Source organism: Cetorhinus maximus, chromosome 1 (assembly GCF_964194155.1).
Source record: "Cetorhinus maximus chromosome 1, sCetMax3.hap1.1, whole genome shotgun sequence".
Taxonomy (NCBI): Eukaryota; Metazoa; Chordata; class Chondrichthyes; order Lamniformes; family Cetorhinidae; genus Cetorhinus; species Cetorhinus maximus.
In genome coordinates, this window is record NC_135879.1 from 200,925,035 (window position 1) to 200,946,288 (window position 21,254).

At 42.8% G+C, this 21,254-nt stretch overlaps 1 protein-coding gene across 1 annotated transcript in view; it reads left to right on the forward strand.

The window, feature by feature from the left end:
* The window catches only part of LOC144686486 (A disintegrin and metalloproteinase with thrombospondin motifs 12-like), a 665,462-nt gene that overhangs the window by 366,844 nt on the left and 277,364 nt on the right, over positions 1-21,254 (forward strand). The window contains exons 12-13 of the mRNA XM_078551763.1: positions 4,087-4,256; positions 13,322-13,455. Of these exons, the coding sequence (XP_078407889.1) occupies positions 4,087-4,256; positions 13,322-13,455 (304 nt within the window). The remainder of the gene's footprint in view (positions 1-4,086; positions 4,257-13,321; positions 13,456-21,254) is intronic.

The following is a 21,254-nucleotide window of genomic DNA, read 5'->3' on the forward strand; positions in this document are numbered from 1 at the left end:
AGAAGGGGGAAGAGGAGGGGGAGAAGGACTCACAGCAAGAGGCTATACCCACCCATGATGTTCAGTGAGCAATTCTCCTACCTGAACCTCAGCACAGAACAATGGGCAGAAGTTTATAACGTGTGTGTCTTGCGAGAGCCCCGGGTCATCTCTTTTCAGGAAGGCCCACTGCATTAAGTGCCGAGGAGGCACTTAACTGGGTGATGGACAGAATTCCCTGGGAGCAGATATTTCACCTGCCGACAGCTGCTAGCCAGTCAGAGGCTAGCAACCTTTCGTTGCCTAGCGGTGTCACCCAGGCGGGCGGAAGGTGGGGGGTGGTGACTGCTACCCATAATGCAATCACACGACTCGTCAGATACTGAAGCAGTCTGTGCCCATATGCAACAAGACCTCGACAACATTCACGTTTGTGCTGATAAGTGGCAAGTAACATTTGCGCCACACAAATGCCAGGCAATGGCTATCTCCAACAACAGAGGATCTAACCATCTCCCCTTGAAAGTCAATGGCATTACCATCACTGAATCCCCCACTATCAACATCCTGGGGGGTTACCATTGATCAGATAGGATTTTAGTTATGATGCTAAATTCCAGAAAGTCTGGTGGTGCAGAATAGAACTGGAGCCAATCTTTACACATTTTTACAGGCTTTTGTTTAGATAGATACACATTAAAAACATGCATCTCCCAACCAAACCACCACAATTTCAATCTGATCCTGTTTGTCAGAGCTCAAGTGAATTCCCAGTTCATGCCCACCACCTGTATATAATTGCAAACACAATTAATAGACAATTAACATAGGCTGGCTGACAGGCAACAGCAAGGGCACTGGCGAAACCATACGAGTTGGAAGATGAATGCTGCTAGCCTGAGAGACGGTAGCAGGTTTGTACTCCATCAGACCCATTGCCACTCCCACTGGTTAGTGCCATAGCAACCCTAGTAATCTATTGGAGGACAGATTGTTGGACCACTGTGCAACACTGTAAACCCCTTTGAAGGTTGGTATCTGCAGCTATGATCGCCAGACTCTGCGTTTGTATGGCAGCAAGCTGAAGTTGCATGAAAATAGTCTGACAGCTTGCATGAGAGCAGTATGAGAGCATGTCAGCAAGCTGATCCAGCATGACTTCATTTTAGCATCTCAGACAGCTTTTGCTTCTGCTGCATGGAAGCCGAGGCATCAGCCATCAGATGCTGCGTCATGGTTGGGTCCAAAAGGCTGGATGGATTTGGTCATCATTTCCACATTGTAAAGTATGGGCTCTAAACCCTGAGCAAAACCTTGTACCAAGTTATTGTTGGACTCCTCCATGCTCCTTGACATTGACAGCAAGCTTTCTGAAAGGCTTCTAATGCACCAAATATTTCATAGTGCATTCCCATCAGCATTCTTTTGTAGATTGTTCCCTCAAATTCCTTATCAGAGTCCTCAGCAGCAGATCTCGTATGCAACCTCACCCTGCAGCAAGCTAGCAACTGCGCTCTCCTTGTCCCTGGCCCTAGCTGAAGATGAAGATGAAGATTAAATGTTACACCGTGATTCAATGTAAATTTAATAGAATTCTAATCTGTGAAGATATTATGAACACATCCACAGTTATCTGTAATAAAACACAATTTGATTTATTAAATCATTGTAACTCACTCATGCAGTTAGTACTTTGGATGTTGCAAAAGCAAAAATAGCAGATAGTGTAACTCACCATGAGCAACACTGTAGGGGATCAGCAAGCATAGTTATAATTGTACATATTTATAATGATAATATTGCACTGCAGAATTTTTGATATGTTGAATTGCCCTCTCCAACATTGTGACCAACATCACAGGAGATTTGTTCATTTTCAATAAATATTCATGGATACATAGAGTCTTAAAAATCAATGATGACATTGTGTAGAGAAATGTTTTTAACATTTTAAAAGCTAATGTTGGTTAGTTAACAACTGTCTTTTGATAGATGTAGCTCTGAAGGAGATTATGATTTCATTGCAATTTTACAAACAGCATTTCATTAACCAGTGTAATAGTTTTAAGAATGAGTCTCCCTATGTTGCTAATGTTACATACCATTAATTCGGATCAGAGGTGTAAGCATAAATTCTTTGATCTGGTGATCCCAGCAGGAAGCTCATTTTTGAAGCAGTGCGAGTCTGAATTGCAAGTTAATTCCTTCTTTCCTTCCTCTGTTACAACACTGAAGGCACATCAAAAATACTTCACTGGATGTAAAGCATCTTAGAATGCCCTGAGGTTATGAAAGGTGCTATACAAATGCAAGTTCTTCCATCCTCCCTCTTTGTCTCCCTCATCTCAAGTGTGGCTCTTTGCTCAAACTGTGGGATCAGTATAGGGAGTTTTTAACTCCGAAGTACTCTAAAAAATGTGAGCTATATCTTACCTGTCTGGCACTGACGGACAATCATTTTGACAGTACCCTAAATGAAGATGAATTATTAGAGGGTCTACTTGGTTCAATGATTACAACTTATTACTTGGCATGATTACCAATGAGGTAGTGGCGATTGTGGGTTCAGGTACAAGTCAAGTATTTGAGCACTTAAATCTAGAAACACACTTAGCATTGAGGGAGTCTTTTGAATGAGGTATTCAACTATCAGGCACAGTAGCATAACTCTGAAGAAGGGTCATACGGACTCGAAACATCAACTCTGCTTTTGTCTCCACAGATGCTGCCAGACCTGCTGAGTTTTTCCAGCATTTTCTGTTTTTCTTTCAGTAGCATAGTTATTGTGTTACTGAACTAGTAATCCAGAGATTATGATTGAGAGAGATTAGTTCAAATCCCACCACAGCAGCTGGTGAATTTAAATTCAGTTCATTAAATAAATCTGGAATTGAGAAGTTAGTATCAGGAATAGTGATCATATAATACCAGAATGTTGTAAAGCCCATCTGGTTCACCACTGTCTTTCAGGGAAGGGAATCTGCTACCTTTACCTGCTCTGGTCTATATGTGACTCCAGGCCCATTGCAATGTGGTTGAAATAACGTTGTCAGCTGCTCAATTCAATCAAAAAACTACCAAAAATTCTAACAAGAATAAAACTGGATAGATAACCCAACATCAACCTTGGCACCAAACAAGACAAAGTCCAGTAGTCCAGCTATCCCTGTAAGCCCTTATTAGTTACATATGGGGACTTTTGTCAAAATTGGGAGAGCTGACTCACAGACTATTCAAGCAACAGCTTGACATAGTCATACTCACCGAATCCTACCTTACAACCAATGTCCTAGCCTCCTCCATCATCCCCCACTAACTGGACAGATCCACTATAGGTTGCAGCACAGTGATAGTACAGCCAGGACAGAGTGGCCTTGGAGCAGCAGCAGAATTGTATTCCATCACAATTTGTAACCTCATGGCCTAGCATATTCCTCACATGGACTTTAGCAATTCAAGAAGACGGCTCACCCACCACCTTCTGAAGGGAAATTAGGGATGGACAATTTGTCAGCAATGCCCACACACCATGAATGAATTAAAAAAAAACTGAGAACCTCTTTGTTGTTCAGCTGAATATAAACCCTGAAAAATAGATAGGAGTATCCCATTTGTCCCTCAACCAGGACCAGCAAAACAGATAATTTACTTATTCATGTCATTGCTGTTTAGTATGCAAACTGGCAGCTGTTAACTATTTACATTACAACAGAGTCTCTAGTTCAGACAGAGTATTTCTTTGGCTGTGAAACACTTCGGAACATCATGAGGATGTTAAAGGTGCCATATAAGTACAAATTCTTTCTTCATTAAAATCACTGGATAACACATTTCTGCAATGCAGACTTAATCTGTAATGAGGAGAGAGTTGTTATGAATGCTTCACCTATGGGTTAATATAAGTTAGAAAGTTGACAAGCGTGTCTTCAAATTCTTTGCTAGCCACTCTAAAGAATGATTTGTAGTCCAAATAATTTTCTGCAATGACAGCAAGATATGTTACCAGTCAAAGTGTAGAGCTGTGGAATGTGACTTCACATTTAAATGTCTAAAGAACTGCTATTGTAAATGCCAGTGTTCTACTATTGTCATTTTTCTTTTGTCTAGTCCTAAGTTTGGTGGGAAGTACTGTACTGGAAAACGCAAACGATATCGTGTTTGTAATACCAAGCCATGTCTTCAGGAGACACCTACATTCCGTCAGATGCAGTGCAGCGAGTTCGACACAGTTCTTTACAAAAATGAACTCTATTCTTGGGTTCCAGTACAACATATTGGTATGTGGTTCATTTGCATCAATTTTTTTTACCAAACAGTTCAAACCTGATTGAGACTAAGGGATGTGTTATCCAAATTCTCACTCTTGTCACAGAGCTTTGAATGCTGGAGCACATATCAAGAATTTAGGCAGGAAGATCAGAGTGTCAGCATGACTGTGTATTCGCTAAATTATAGATGGCGTTTGCTGCAGTGTGTACTGATTTCCATTACCACATCCCTATAAAAAAGAAAATTCTAGAAATAATCAGCAGGTCAGGCATCATCCGTGGAGAGAGAAGCAGAGTTGATACGTAATTTGCTGATTATTTCAAGGATTTTCTGTTTCTATCTCAGATTTCCAACATCTGCAGTATTTTACTTTTGTCATAATATTAACTCTTGGGGTAAAGGAAGCTTGATGAAGATCCCAGTTAAGCAGAGATGGAGGCGTTGTGGCAAGGACACTGGAGTAGCAATTCAGAGAACCAGGCTAATGGTCTGGGGAAATGTGGGATTTGAAATCAATGAAAAAAATCTGGCATTGAAAAGAAATACCTGGATTTTTGCCACCGAGGCAGGTAACTCGAGTTGGAAAATTTTCGAACTTGCCAAACCTGCCTTGATAGAAGGCCCCCAAAGGGCCAAATCTTTGCTCTTGGCAGTGGTGGTGGTGATGGGGTGGGGAGGTTGGGTGGTTGGAAGGGGTGGGGTTGGAGGAGGTGGGGGGTCAGGGGTAGAGGTAAGCTCTCTGCCCTGGAAGCTGGCCATGGAAGTGGCTGAGTGCTGAGGTGGGCTGGTTAAAAGGCTGGGACTTTGTCACAGTTATATTTTGACATTTTAGCTCTCTAGCCATTGCCAGAAGGTACCAAATGCATTTTGCCAGTGGCACCCATGTGGCAAGAAAATCTTTTACAAAAAAAATTAATAAAACTGATTATTCTGAATAATTGCCTACCATGGGCAGCAGTCCATCATAATTCCTCCAAACATCTTATTGCTTCATTTTCAAGCGAGCTTGTAAGACAGACATTCTCTACAGAGAGACACCCCTCACTGCCCACCACCCAACATGGCCTCTTATACCCATGCCAACTCTCCCAATATCCACCATGGGCAGATCTCAGGAGCCATGTTGAGATGGAATAAGATAATTCTAAAAATCCACTATAGCCTTCACTATATAAAGCAAACTTCTATTCTTGAAAGCCCATTCAAACCTTTTCATTTTCAAGTTGTTAATCTCTTATAAAAACAACCAAACTTCTATTCATGCCCCACATCAAAGACAGCTATTCCTTTAATAGCCTATTTAAACTGTCAACTGTGAACTCAGAATTCCCCGCTGCTGAAATAAATGTAGCTTTTGAAAATCAGCCAATCATTCACAAAGAGCTCTTAGGGAAATGTCAACAAACAGCTATTGTAACTGCAGGAACAGAGCTTTAAAAAAACTCTCACTGACACCTGAAGCCTTTTTTCAGAGCTGGGCACTTAAATACCTTTTCATCATGAAAGTTATACAGGCATTATCTACCCTTCAGTAGTCAAGCTCCAACGCTGTGGGTTAAGGCCCTTGCAACAGTCAAAATGGGGTCTATTTGAACTCAGCACTGAGTGCAAATGACATGCTGAGTTTGGCTTTCCCTCATGTGTGAATCATGCCTTGACCCCTTTCCATAATGGCAAAGATTGGATCTGTTGGAAATGGGGCCGGGCCTTCTGGATTTAGGTCCTGCCAGTTTGGAAGCTCTGATAAGTTTCCACTACTCCGCTAAAGTACTCTGCTCGTCTCAATAATGGTGACCATGAAACTATCTTCAGTTGTTGTAAAAAAATGATCTGGTTTACTAATGTCCTTTGGTAACGGTATCTGCTGTCCTTAGCTATTCTGGTCTACACGTGACTCCAGACCTACAGCAATGTGGTTGACACTTAACTGCCCTCTGAAATGACCTAGTAAGCCACCCAGTTCAAGGGCAATTGAGGATGTGCAACAAATGCTGGCCTGGGCACTGATGTTCACATCCGATCAAAGAATAAAAAAAACCTCTCCTGCACCCTGTTTTTTTAGCTTGAAAATGTTTTTTGCTGAGGTGCCATGGGACCTTTTTCTTTATTAAAGGTGCATTGTAATGAAAGTTGTTGCTTTAGAATTAAAATAATTGATACAGTTTTAACCCTGTAGCAACACTTCAGTCCCTAACATTAAATTGGCCCTCTTTAGTAAATGTTGTTTAAGATAAAATGACATTAAGAGGCGTTATGTAATACTTAAGGTTGGGAAAGATTGGTTACACTTGGTTGCTCAACTGGCTAAAAGTATTCTACTCTGAAAACGGTCAGCGTGCTATCAATTTGTAATGACTTTGTAAAATGGTGTTTTACATAAAAATATATACTTTGAATTTTAGCAGCAAATGGGATTAGTGCTGTGATTGTGCTCTTGCAACCATCCACACATCTTCATTTCTAAACATAAACAATGAAGCACTTTTAAATCTTGAGGTCAGGCTTTGTTTCAACAACAACTTGCATTTCTATAGTGCTCCTCTGGCAAGGAGCAAGCACTTATGGTGCTCCATTAGGACAAGAGGGTTTATGCAAGCTTCCTTGATCATATAACTGATTGTGTGGGGTCATGAATGCATTCAGCTGCACTTTGAAGTGAAAAGTTATGAACCAGTCACAGCCTAGTCCAACTTAAAATTAGCTTTGGAGGATAAAGATTTTGATACCAGAACTGAGCTTTGTCTGAAGTGTAAAACTTTCTTTTGGTCCCAACATTCTTCACATTGCTCCTCTCCTGGATAATGATCAGAAGTTAGGAAACATGGTTGATTTTCCTAATCCTTAACTCTGGCAGGTTGAGGCCAATTCTAGTGCTTCTGCCACCTTCCCTGGCTGGGATCATCTGGCTTGGCACAGCCTGGGATGGAATCTGACTCCTTTTGCTCTTTATGGCTCAGTGCCATAAGGGGTGAGATCAACAAATAAAATTATTTACTATGCCTTCTGTCTTAGTATTGTCTCCAAATCTGGATGGCACTCCCTTTAGTGGCTGATAACCTTAAATTGGTTGTAAATCTAATTCTTAGCACACCTAGCATGCCAATTTAAGATTATCAGATGGGGTCACAATGTGGCTCACTTACGCTTCTAAAAGGTACATATATTCATATGCGGGGATCTGTTCTCTGCAGGCAAAAGGAACATGTCCAGGCCTTGTACCTTTTTTGAATTAAACAAAAACATGGGGGGAAATAGTTCTCTGGGACATTTGCCATGGCAATGCCTCAACCAATCAGAGTTAATTTACCAACCAATCATCACCCTTTACTCATGCGGCATAAATTGCCGCTCCTTTTGAAATTTGGCATTCTTGTGTGTGTCTTGATGAATGCAAGACAACTAACTTTGTCCACATGTCTATTTTTCAGCAATACTCAAGTTCTGTACTATCAAGTGACTATTATAAACCATTGCTCAATCCACTCATATATTTTGTTTAACTCTGTTTCTGAGTGTCCTCTTCATTTCCTCCCACTGCCACTCCAATTTGCTGTTGGGCATAATGTCAACCAATTTGTATTGAATGCAAGTTATTATGAGGGAAATTAGAAACTAAGTCCTGGCCGACCCAACACAGTATGTCACCCTGCCCCTTATGCTACCCCTCTAAACTGTATCAATTGTTTTCTACCCTTCAGCCAATTTCTTATCCATACTTAAGTTTCTCCCTGCAGGGTTTCTAGTGGTCAATTTTCTCATTCCAATCTCATTGATTTTAGGTATGTTTTTGTCTTACATGTCCAGCTTCATTCTTTAAAAAACCTTCTTTTTGTAATGTACTGAACTTCCTCCTCCAATTCAGTTGTTTGAATATTTTCCTCTATGAATTTTTTCCATTTTAAAATTATAAAATCCGATCCTAGTTCAATTTTCAAAGAGGAGCAGGCAGTTTCTTGATGTCCAAGTTAACATTTAATCCTCAAACAACACCATCAGAACAGATTATCTGACCATTTATCTTTCTGCTATTTGTCTGGTCATGCTGTGTGCAAATTAGTTGCCATGTTTGCCTATATTACAACAGTGCCTATGCTTGAAAAGGCATAGCTGGCTGTAAATTGCAATGACACAAAAAGCAACATCTAAGTGTAAATTATTTTCTTCTGAATTAGCTGATTTGGGTAAGGTTCTTCCAGGAACTGGCAGTTTTTGGTATCTCACCTAGGTACCCAGTTTTATGTTTAACTGTTTACAGTAAGTGTTATTTAGTTTATTGTCTGCAACTTTGCTAAATACTGAACTACCTTTCTTCCCTTCCCACTTACTTTTTAACCTTGTTTGAGTTAGCTGAGTTAATAATGGGTAATCCAGTAGAACTGTGTGTTAAAGATCACTTTCATGGATTAGCAGGAGTCAAAGCAAGAGAAATGTGCTTGCATGGCACCGCTTCATGCAAACCTGCGTCGATTCCCTGGGATTAGGCAGTGCCAGCGCTTACTAACAGGGTAACACGATGTTCTTCAATGATATAAATGCCTAGTAATCCAGAGGCCTAGATTAATGATCCCAAAACATGAGTTCAAATTTCACGATAGTAGATGGGATATTTAAATTTGTTCAGTTAAATAAATCCAGAATAAAATGCTAGTATCAATAATGGGTGACCAAGCAACTACTGGATTGTCATAAAGACCCATCTGGTTCAGTATGTCCTTGAGGGAAGGATATCTGCCACATTTTTGAGGTGGTGGTAGCACAGTGATATTTTCACTGGCTGAGTGCTCCAGAGACCCAGGGTCTGTGGTTTGAATCTCATCATGGCAGATTGTGAAGTTTGAATTAAATAAAAATCTGGAATTAAAGTCTAATGGTGACCACAAAACCATTGTCGATTGTCGTAAAAACCCATTTGGTTCACTAATGCCCTTTAGGGAAGGAAATCTGCCGTCCTTACCTGGTCGACATGTGACTCCAGACCCGCAGCAATGTGGTTGAATCTTAACTGCCCTCTGAAATGGCCTAGCAGGCCATTCAGTTGTATCAAACCGTTAAAAAGCCTAAAATGAATGAAACTGGACAGACCACCCGGCATCGACCGAGGCACTGGAAACAAAAATGGCAAGCACAGCCCTGTCGACCCTGCAAAGTCCTCCTTACTAACATCTGGGGGCTAGTGCCAACATTGGGAAAGCTATCTCACAGACCAGTCAAGCAACAGCGTCATACTCACATAGTCATACTCACAGAACCATATCTTACAGATAAGGTCCCAGACACCACCATCACCATCCCTAGGTATGTCCTGTCCCACCAGCAGAACAGACCCAGCAGAGGTGGTGGCACAGTGATTCACAGCCAGGAGGGAATTGCCCTGGGCATCCTCAGCATCGACTCTGGACCCAATGAAGCCTCATGGCATCAGGTCAAACGTGGGCAAGGAAACCTCCTGCTGATTACTGTGTACCGCCCTCCCTCAGCTGACGAATCAGTGCTCCACCATGTTGAGCACCACTTGGAGGAAGCACGGAGGGTGGCGAGGGCGCAGAATGTACCCTGGGTGGGGTCTTCAATGTCCATCACCAAGAGTGGCTCAGTAGCACCACTACAGACTAAACTGGCCGAGTCCTAAAGGACATAGCTGCTAGACTGGATATACGGCAGGTGGTGAGGGAACCGAACAAGGAAGAAAACATACTTGACCTCATCCACACCAACCTGCCTGCCGCAGATGCATCTGTCCATGACAGTATCGGTAGGAGTGGCCACCGCCCAGTCCTTGTGCAGACAAGGTCACGTCTTCACAATGGGGATACCCTCCATTGTGTTGTATGGCATGGCCACCGTGCTAAATGAGATAGATTTCAGACAGATCTAGCAACTTAAGATTGGGCTTTCATGAGGTGCTGTGGGCCGTCAGCAGCAGCAGAATTATAATCAACCACAATCTGTAACCTCATGGCCCAGCTTATTCCCCACTCTACTAGTACCACCAAGCCAGGGGATCAACCCTGGTTCAATGAAGAGTGCAGAAGGGCATGCCAGGAGCAGCACCAGGCATACCTAAAAATGAGGCGTCAACCTGGTGAAGCTACAACACAACACTACGTGTGTGAAAAAAGGCATAAGCAGCAAGTGATAGACAGAACTAAGCGATTCCACAACCAACTGTTCAGATCTAAGCTCTGCAGTCCTGCCACATCCAATTGTGAATGGTGTGGACAATTCAACAACTCACCGGAAGAGGAGGCTCCACAAATATCCCCATCCTCAATGATGGAGGAGCCCAGCACATCAGTGCAAAAGATAAGGCTGAAGCATTTGAAACAATCTTCAGCCAGAAGTGCCAGGTGGATGATCCATTTTGGACTCCTCCAGAGGACCCCAGCATCACAGATGCCAGCCATAAGCCAATTTGATTCACTCCACGTGATATCAAGAAACGGCTGAATGCACTTAATAGTGCAAAGGCTATGGGCCCTGACAATATCCCGGCAATAGTACTGAACTCCAGAACTTGCCATGCCCCTAGCCAAGCTGTTCCAGTACAGCTGCAACATTGGCATCTACTGGGCAATGTGGGAAATTGCCCAGGTATGTCCTGTACACAAAAAGCAGGACAAAATCCAACCTGGCCAATTACTGCCCCATCAGTAAAGTGATGAAAGGTGTCATCGACATTGCTATCAAGCTCAGTTTGGGTTCCTCCAGGGCCACTCATCTCCTGACCACATTACATCCTTGGTTCAAACATGGACAAAAGAGCTGAACTCCTGTGGTGAGGTGAGAGTGACTGCCCTTGACATCAAGGCACCATTTTTATCGAGTGTGGCATCAAGGACCCCTAGCAAAACTGGAGTCAATGGCAATCAGGGGGAAAATTCTCCACTGGTTGGAGTCATACCTAGCAGAAATGAAGATGGTTGTGATTATTGGAGGTCAATCATGTCAGTTCCAGGACATTACTGCAGGAATTCCTCAGGGTAGTATCTGTTGCCCAACTATCTTCAGCTGCTTCATCAATGATCTTTCTTCCATCATAAGGTCAGAAGTGGGGATGTTCGCTGATGATTGCACAGTGCTCAGCACCATTTGCGACTCCTCAGATACTGAAACAGTCCATGTCCAAATGCAGGCTTGAGCTGACAAGTGACATTCGCGCCACACAAGCGCCAGGCAATGACCATCTCCAACAAGAGAGAATCTAACCATCACCCCTTGACATCAATGGCATTACCATTGCTGAATCCCCCAGTGTCAACATCCTGGAGGTTACCATTGACTAGAAACTGAACTGGACTAGCCATATAAATACTTTGGCTACACAGCAGCTTGACTAGTCTGTGAGAAAGTTCTCCCAGTTTTGGCACTATCCCCAGCTGTTAGTAAGGAGGATTTTGCAGGGTCGACAGGGCTGAGATTGTCATTGTCATTTCTAGTGCCTACGTCAATGACAGGTGATCCATCTGGTTTTATTCCTTTTTTGTAACTTGATACAACTGAGAGGCATGCTAAGACACTTCAGAGGGCATTTATGAGTCAGAACATATTGCTGTGGGTGTGGAGTCAGATGTGGGCCAGACCCAGTAAGGGCAGCAGAGGACATTAGTGAACCGGGTGGGCTTTTACAACAATTGACAATGGTTTCATGGTCATCATTAGATTTTTAATTCCACATTTTTATTGAATTCAAATTCTACTATCAGCCATGGTGGGATTTGAACCTAGGTCCCCAGAGCATTACCCTAGGTCTTTAGATTACTAATCCAGTGACAATACCACTATGCCATCACCACCCCCTTATTATTGCCCTTGGGCTCCCTGGGGAGGGGAGGGGAAGGAAGGCTCAGGCCCTGAGAATTTGCCCCTTCTGATTGCCGATTCAGTGCTATTCCCCTGTACCAAGGTTATGGCTGGGAGCCATCAGTGTGACATTTTCCAACAGCGCAGCCTTTCCATTTTCTTTCCTTGCCCTGGCCCCCAAGCAGCATTGAAACCACAGGCTCAACCAATACCACCATTTCCTCTCCCGGTGTGCGGAGAAGGGGGCCAGCTCCTTCATAAAAACATGCAGCGAGGGGGATAGAGAGAAAGAGAGAGAGAGAGAGAGAGACAATAAACGGCTGGTGTGGGTGCCGCATCTTCCACTACCTTGGGAATTCTTTAGAGATAGCTGTTAAGAGTGCCAGGTGGGTGTGTTTTAGTTGAAAGTAGGCCCCTCAAACACATTACCTGTGTAAAAGTTGACCCCTTAACTTTTTGCATAAAAAATTATCTCAAAATTTGACTTTTACATGAGTTGAAAGTATATGGTATTTTGTGTTTCTTAAATTGCCCTGTTTCAAATTTTACACTGCCCACATATTTCTGCGCAGAACGAGCTGAGCTGAAACAGGTATTTGAACCCAGACATTGAATCCATGTGGTTCCTTTAGAAAAGTAGTCTTTGTGTTTGTGTAGTTCTTGGTGGACACATATGCTTATCTATTATTAGATAAATACAGACAATTAGATTTTGTTGTTGCTGTGTGCTGTGGGGGCTTGCCTGACCTCCCACTGTAACTTTGTGGGAAACTGATGGAAACTCCAGAACAATGGCCTAATGGCCACTTTTGCCATTTCTCCAGGGCTGCTGCCATAATCTACAGTGGGAGATTGTGGACACACTGTTTAAATCCTATCTCTGTGAGTTCATGCTTACAGCATGAAGCCTCACCATTCCAAGTACACATAAGGAATTAAGGCACAGATGTCACTTGGTCCAAAAGAAATTTTCATCATTAATTTTAAGTGTTTTCATACACAGTGGTGCTGTCAGAGGATCGAAAGTGTATTAATTAACTGTCCTGTTGGCCAAGGAGTGGTGTTTAACCAGGTAGTCTAAAGAAGCAAAACCACAAAGAAAAAAAGTGAACATTAACAACAGCTGTGGTTGACAAGAGCAGGAAATCAATTATATGTATATTTTAGCTGCTGCTTGTCATTTGCTGTTTGCCAACGTTCTGGTCAGGAATTTAAATGCACGCTTTCAGCTGAGTTGTAAACAAAGTGTTCTAACTTGCTGTCACTCTTTAAGCTAATCCCTGTGAACTGCACTGCCGGCCCATTGATGGACAGTTCTCTGAGAAGATGCTCGACGCAGTGATTGATGGAACATCGTGCACTGAGGCTGCAAACAGCAGGGATATCTGCATCAATGGCATATGTAAGGTAGAGTTGGGTATGTTTCCTTTGTATAAAGTCAAGATTTTATCTACCTCCTCAGCAGTGTGAAGTAACAAGCCTATTATTAACTCTTCCCGTATCACCTGTAAATTTCAAAGAATGATCCATCATTGCACTTGTTTTCTGCCATAAATGAAATAAGTGTTATGGGAATATAAGGCATGTATGAAAATGGTTGCACTTGGGAGGTTGTTTTTTTTATGAAGCTATTTTATGAGATAGATTCAAGTACAGTGCATTGTTCCCTTGGCATTTATCTTATTCATTTATATGTTTTGACAATGAACAGATGGAGAAGCCTGATCTTGAGATTTAAAGTTGGAAATACAGATCCTAAAACCAGCAGTTGCTTCCTAAAGCAACTTGGCCATTGAATTATGTGTTATTGAAATCAATGGATGAACTGCTTTGGCAGAGAGTCCAGGTAGAGGAAAAATGGCATCATTTTCCAAATTCATTTATCACGTACACGAGCAAATGCAGTTTTGGTATACCTCATCTCCTGCATGAAATATATTGTAAGTAATGGGATCTTATTGTAAATACATAACATTGAATATAATTTCCTCTCATAGTACTTATGCCAACTTTCAAGCAGGAATTGAATCTATACTTAAAACAGAAAAATGTAGGACTCTGGGGCGAAAGCAAGGAGCAGAATTCATTGGTAACTCTTCAGAGAGCTGGGACAGACATGATGAGACAAATAGCCTCTTTCTCTATTGTACAATTATCTCATTCTATACTCTATAAAAAACAGCATTCTGCAACCTAGATTTGAGTTTATGCTCCGTGGTCTTACCTCAGAGTTAGGCTTTGATATTAAGTCAAGCTGGGATCAGTGCATGTGGAGGGCTGGATGAGAGACAAACTTGCTTATTGTAGCCTGGAGAAATTATGGTCTCAATATTAATCCTTCACAATAAGCTGAAGAGGGTCAGCTGGGTGGGGTGTTCAAACAGGAGAACACATACCCAACACCGCACAAGTGCCCACCACCTTTTTTAGAGCCGTGAATATGTGTGTCCACCTATGGAGATAACTCATTCATTACTGCATTGAAATCAAGTGCAATTGGGAGCCTGATTAAAATTCAATGCTGCCGCACAGGTTTCTCAAAGGTTGGGAAAGCGGTAGTGAAAGAGCAGTGGGAGCTGCTGCACCCCAATCCCCACTCCCCCTCCCCCCAACAAGGTGCCTTTTCCAGTATTTCTTTAGAAGCAAGAGTGCTTCATTAGCCCCTTAAGGAAATCTTCAGCCTCCTCTGCGGTTTCTCGCTACCTGACCTTCCCTGTTCAAGCTCCATTTACCTTTCCCTTCGGCCCTCATGTACGATCTCCCCCTTGTCACAATGTCCTCTCCCTCCCTTGAGCCCCAATGGCTGATTTTTCCCCAACCACCCTTCGTCACAATGTCTGACATTCTCCCATTCCAGTTTCTGGTGAGCATTCCCGCAGGTCTTTAAATATGGTTCCCTGTCGCTGATTTATCCTCTCAGCTGTAGATTTGACTGATTGCTGGGCAGGAAATGGATGATTTTGATGTCTTCTCTTGTTCTATCCCAGCTCAAAACCATGAAATGTCTTCCTCCCTTCAGTCCTTTTCCAGTCCTTCAGTCTTCAGGATTTAACGTTTGGTAGCAATGTCTGCTCCTTGGTGTATCTTATCTTGTTCCCTCTTTACACTTTTATACAACACCAGGATACAACGCAGCCTTAGATATTCACCTTGATTTCTTTGTTTTCTTTTTAAAAAAGGCAGAATTTGCATTTACCCCTAATAAATAAAGTTTTGGTATACTTCATCTCTTGTACACAATGTGTTCTCGGTAATGGGATCTTACTGTAAATGCATAACATTTTATATAATTCCCTCTCATAGCACTTATGCATACTTTCAAACAGCAATTGGATCTATACCTAAAAAGGGAAATATGCATGGGGTAAGAGGAGGGGAGTGGAACTTACTGATAGCTCTTCAGAAAGCTGAGAGTCACAATGGGACAAATGGCCTCTTCCTGCGTTGTATGATTATATGGTTTGACATTCTGTTAAAAAGAATGCAGCAATTTCTACTTCTTGGTGTGTTTTATCTTGTTTCCACTTTACTACATTAGAAAATGAAGCTGTTTTGGATTTCTCCATTTTCTTTTTTTAAAAAGGGCTGAAATTTCACATGACTTAAAAGGCATATGGGACACTTGCCTTTATCAATCGAGGCATAGATTACAAAAGTAGGGAGGTCATGTTGGAGTTGTGTAGAACCTTGGTGAGGCCACAACTGGAGTACTGTGTGCTGTTCTGGTCGCCACATTATAGGAAGGATGTGATTGCACTGGAGGGGTTGCAGAGGAGATTCACCAGGATGTTGCCTGGGATGAAACATTTAAGGTATGAAGAGAGGTTGGATAGACTTGGGTTGTTTTCATTAGAGCAGAGAAGACTGAGGGGCGACCTGATCGAGGTGTACTAGATTATATGGGGCATGGACAGGGTGGATAGGGAGCAGCTGTTCCCCTTAGTTGAAGGGTCAGTCATGAGGGGATATAAGTTCAAGGTGAGGGGCAGGAGATTTAGGGGGGATGTGAGAAAAAACGTTTTTACCCAGAGGGTAGTGACGGTCTGGAATGCGCTGCCTGGAAGGGTGGTGGAGGTGGGATGTGCCTCACATCCTTTAAAAAGTACCTGGATGAGCACTTGGCACGTCATAACATTCAAGGCTATGGGCCAAGTGCTGGTAAATGGGATTAGGTAGGTAGGTCAGGTGTTTCTCATGTGTCAGTGCAGACTTGATGGGCCGAAGGGCCTCTTCTGCGCTGTGTGGTTCTGTGATTCTGATTCTGTGATTCTGTGACTTATTATTGAAGACATGTAAGACCATGACTCTGATCCAGAGGACTCTTAAAGTGTCAAACCTCATTTATAGCATTTCAGAGAAACATACTTAGACTTACTTTTTCTTGATTGCAGGAAATATTAACATGCCTAGTGAAATACTATGAGCAAAATGGACAAATAAAGCTTAATAATCCCCAAGAAACCAATTATCGCATGTAACTGATGAATGGCTTGGAAAAACTTGTGGTTTCAACCTCTCTGCATGTGTTATCAACAGCAGCAGGCTGATAAGAGTCTTGATGCATGCTTGGTGCTTTTATTTCCAATAAAATCTACTATGTAAATGTTGGAACATCGATTTCCACAAGAATGAAATTAACCACGAAGGCAAGGTCCTTGAAGTCTGTACAACCTTTTATTCATTTGAGGTTTCTTGGATTGGCCTGACTGAATTGAAACAGAAAATTCAAATGGCATTATTTTGCTGTCCATCCAACATCTAAGTATTTTCCCTGAAAGTTTAGTTGGCAACTATACTAGCCATGTTGATACTGAGGCAGATGCGCCAAAAGTGTTCTATCTCCCATTTGTGCTGTAGCTAGCTTCAGTGGGATCAGCCTTAGATAAAGCTATTAGCTGCAATTATCTAGAGCACCCTTAGGTGAGGCAGGGAAAAGTCAGCATACCCTCTAACTTATTTTGAATGCGTGGGCTATTTTGTTTAATTTGCATGTACAGCCATGCACATGTGCTAACTTAAAGGGCAGACTTCTGCACTGCCGGCTAAGGAACTCTAAGCAGCCATACAGCTTAGAGGGAACATTGCTTCCCACTTCTGAGAAACATAATAAATATAAGAAATTGAAGTAGGTGGAGGCCATAGGGTCCTTCAAACTTACTTTGCCATTCAATTATATCATTTCTAAGTTTCTACATGAAATCCTCTTTCCCACCCTATCCCTGTCCCTTGATTCAATCTTCGTTTTCAATATACTCAATGATAGAGGTGGAGAATTCCAAAGATTCACAATCCTCTGATGAAGAAGTTTCTCTTCCTCCCAGTCTTAATGACCAATACCTTATACTGGAAATAATCTCTATTTCTTGAGTCTCAAGCCAAGATGAATATAGCCTCTCAGCATTTACCCCATAAAGCCCTCTAGGAATGTTATACGTTTCAATGAGATCACCTCTCGTTCTTCTAAAGTGTAGAGACTATAGGCCTATTCTATTCAATTTCTCTTCATAGGACAGCCTTTAATCCCAGGAATCAATTTATTGAAGCTTTATTGCACCCTCTAAGGCAAGTATATTCTTCCTTAGGTAAGGGTGCCAGAACTGTACCATACCGTACTCCAGGCATGACCTCACCAAAGCCTTATATAATTGTAGCAGCACTCCCTTACTTTTGAACTGAAGTATCTTTGCAATAAAGGCTAACATACCATTTGCTTCCCTAATTGGTTTCTGTACCTGTCCAGTGACCACTGCTTTTTGAAGATAAAATTGGACTCAGGTTCCTTTTGCATTTCACAATTTTTGTGTAATTAGCCAGTACTCACAGTGTAGGTGCATACATGAGGAATGGCCAGCTGGGTGTGGCACCAGGCAGCTGCCAACTCCTATGGAAGTGTATTGTAGCATAAATCTTCATCTTCGGAAGAGGAGTGATGATAAAAATAAATTGATCAAATTTGTCTTTTACTCATTCTGACTACATTGGCCCATACGTAGGGATTGTTTTCCAAATTCACCATAGAAATAGCAGAAACATTGCAATGCTGGCATTAGTCTTACACCTGTTATGCACCTCTGATCTGGAGGACTCTTACAGAGTCAAACCTCATTTATGGCATGCTCCCATTAATACAATCTGTCAGTAACTAGAAGCTTTCCATGTTGTTTGTGGATTATTTGGCACTGCTGGGCACTACGTCACAGAAGAAAAGTCATGAAAGCTTGAGTGGAGATGACACAAAGCGCAATAATGTGTTCATCAAGGTGTAAAAATGGAAAAAGTTTGTGAATCTGACAAGATTAGTCAAAAGAAGACTTCACACAATTATATCATGCATTTGCAAAGTATGCATATAATAATGTATTTCTCCCCATTCAGATTACTTTACAGCCCACCTTTAGAAAGCTTACCATGGATGCACAAGGGCATAATTTGCATCTGTAACATTATGTCAAACCTTTTGGCTTCACTTAAATGCTTCTAAGAAAATCTAACTTATACTTACATACATTATGGGCTAAGGAATCATAGTTCGGTATCCCTGTATGTAGTTCTGACACTTCTAACAACTTAAGATTGTTGAATAGAGCAACAAATATCTGATTGAAGCAGATACATTTGGCAGGAAAACCTAATTGCACTAAATGTATTTAAAAAATAATTGACACCAGAGTGCATAAAGGAAATGGGAGACCATTAATTCAGAGGCTTATCCCAAACTAACAGCTAAGACCATCCTTTTCACATTCATTCTTCTTTCCCTACTGATTGACTCTGTAAGAACCTTGAGGTTAATAACCCAACAAGAATATTTAAGGGCACTCGATAAATCCTTAACCTTTTTGCCTTAAGTTTCATCAGGGAGAGAGACTGAAGCATTGGGGTCAGTTAAGAGAAGAGTCACAAGTCTGTTTCCTAGGTCTAAGTTATGAGAAAACTTCAAATTTAAAAGGATGCTTCTGAGGTAATCTTGGAGCTTGCAACATTGTAAATAGTATAGAAAACATCTCCACAAGTAGTTGAAACTAAATTCAAAGTGCAGGAAATAAGGTAATAGGTTCAAACAAATTAAATATAAATTTAGGACTGATATCAGGAAGTTCTTCATACAAAGATTGATCAACAAATGGAATGGGCCTGCGTTTGAACTTCAGCAACTTGATTGTAATAAATTAGCATCTAATTAGTGTGACCACATGCCAGAATCATCCCCCCACGTCAAATTTAAATCCCATGTCAGCGTGATTTTATGATGGTGTGATCTCTAACTGCGTTTAAAAGGTATGAACCTGGTGGCCTCAACTTCGAGGGGAACTCAGAGGTGAGTGCACACAACTTTGTGCAGTGCACACAATGATCCCAGTGGCTCTGTGGATTCAGGGGGGCACAGGCAAGACTCCACAGCGGCTTCTTCATGGCTGGCTTGTGGTGCTGGGGCTAGGGTGACAGTGCTAAGGGGGGAAGGGGGAAGAAGGCAGCCTCGGGGCAGGAGCGACAGTGGAAAGGAGGGGGGATCATGGCAGCACCAACTGAAGTTTGATCACAAACACATGTGGGGGTGGAGTGGGGTAAGTAAATGTCTGGGTTAATGGCAAAATATGTCAAGTATGAGCACTCCACCGCAGCTGAGAGCGTTTAGCTTGAGCTCAGTTGACATGCATGGAGCCAGCTTAGTCAATCAATTGTGCCCACTCAAGCAGCACCAATTCCTCACAGTGCCAATGATTGCTTCTCTACTGTTAACTCCTCGTGCGCACACTGCAAACTCGAATGAGTGCTGCAGAACCATTGTGCAACTGGGCATGCCTGAGGATCCTGTTGGGAAAGGTGGCCATTAAACACTGACGGAGGGGTGCACTCCTAGTCCCTTGCATTATGTTTCAGATGACATTGAAAAGTCACCCTCATGGCACAAGCAAACCGCAAAGCCTTGGAGTGCAGGTTAGGACAATGCCTGCGCCTAAGATGAGAGTTCAGGATGCAGTCGAGTGGTTGAAGCTGCGGCTACTTGGTCATGTGGTGTGGGGCAGTGCTGGGTGTGGGCATTGTGAGCCATCATGCGCATTAAACACTGGGCAGCCATGTGGTGGCCTGGACTCTCCGGCATGTGTTAAGGGGCCTTGAGAGGCAGCTGCAGGCGATGACTTGACCAAGAGTGTTCCTTAGGAGACAATTGCTGACCCTTGCGTCCCTCTCTTTGATACTGCAGTGAGGAGACCATCAGGAACATGGAGCCTGGTGATCTTGCTGTCTGCCTGATTGCTTATAAGCAGGAGAGAAGATGGAGAAGAATGCGACGGAGGTGCCTGGCTTGCCAAAGGGAGGAGCAGAACCCTCAAGGGGCAACAGGGTTTCCTCCACATGCAGAGTATGAACCCCAAAGAACTGTCATTCATAGGCGCCTAACTAGACCCAGGGTCCACAGACGGCTCATGTGCTACCTGCAAACGAGCGAGGACTGGTGTCACCAATGCCAGCACATATCTAGGGAACTGGTCATGCACATATGCCAGATTTGGCACCATGGGGATGTGGAGGGCATCCACTGCCATTGGCAGTTAAAGCTATCACTGCGCTCAATTTCTACAGCAATGGTTCCTTCCAGGGCTCCACTGGGACCTTTGTGGGTTCTCACAAGCCTCCACCCACAAGTGTATCCAGGAGCTCATGGATTCCCTTTTTGCCAAGGCACACACCTTTGTCAATTTCGACAGGGATCATGCAAGCCAGGAAGCAAGAGCACTGGGATTTGATGAGGTTTCCGGATTCCCACAGGTGCAGGGTGTCATCGACTACACTCACGTGGCCCTTAAATCTTGTTGGCAACAAGCAGTCCAGTGTGTGAACCGCAAAGGCTTCCACTCTCTCAGTGTTCAGCTGATGACGCCTGTGTGGCAGTCTCAGACTCCTGGTGAGAGAACGTACAACAAGGCGCATGCTGCAATCCAGAATTAGGTTGAGGACACCATTGGCAACCTTAAAATGAGGTTCTTCTGCCCGGAGAGATCTGGTGGAGCACTGCATACACTCCCCAGAGGGTGTCGCACATCACCGTGGTTTGCTGTGATACACAACCTGGCAATGCAAAGTGGGGAGGGCCTGGATGATGAGGAGATGCAAGAGCTGCCTGTCTCCTCCAATGAGGAGGAGGTTAAAGGGGATGAGGGTGATGAGGTCCTGGAAGGCGAGGGTGCAGGCGATGAGGCCAT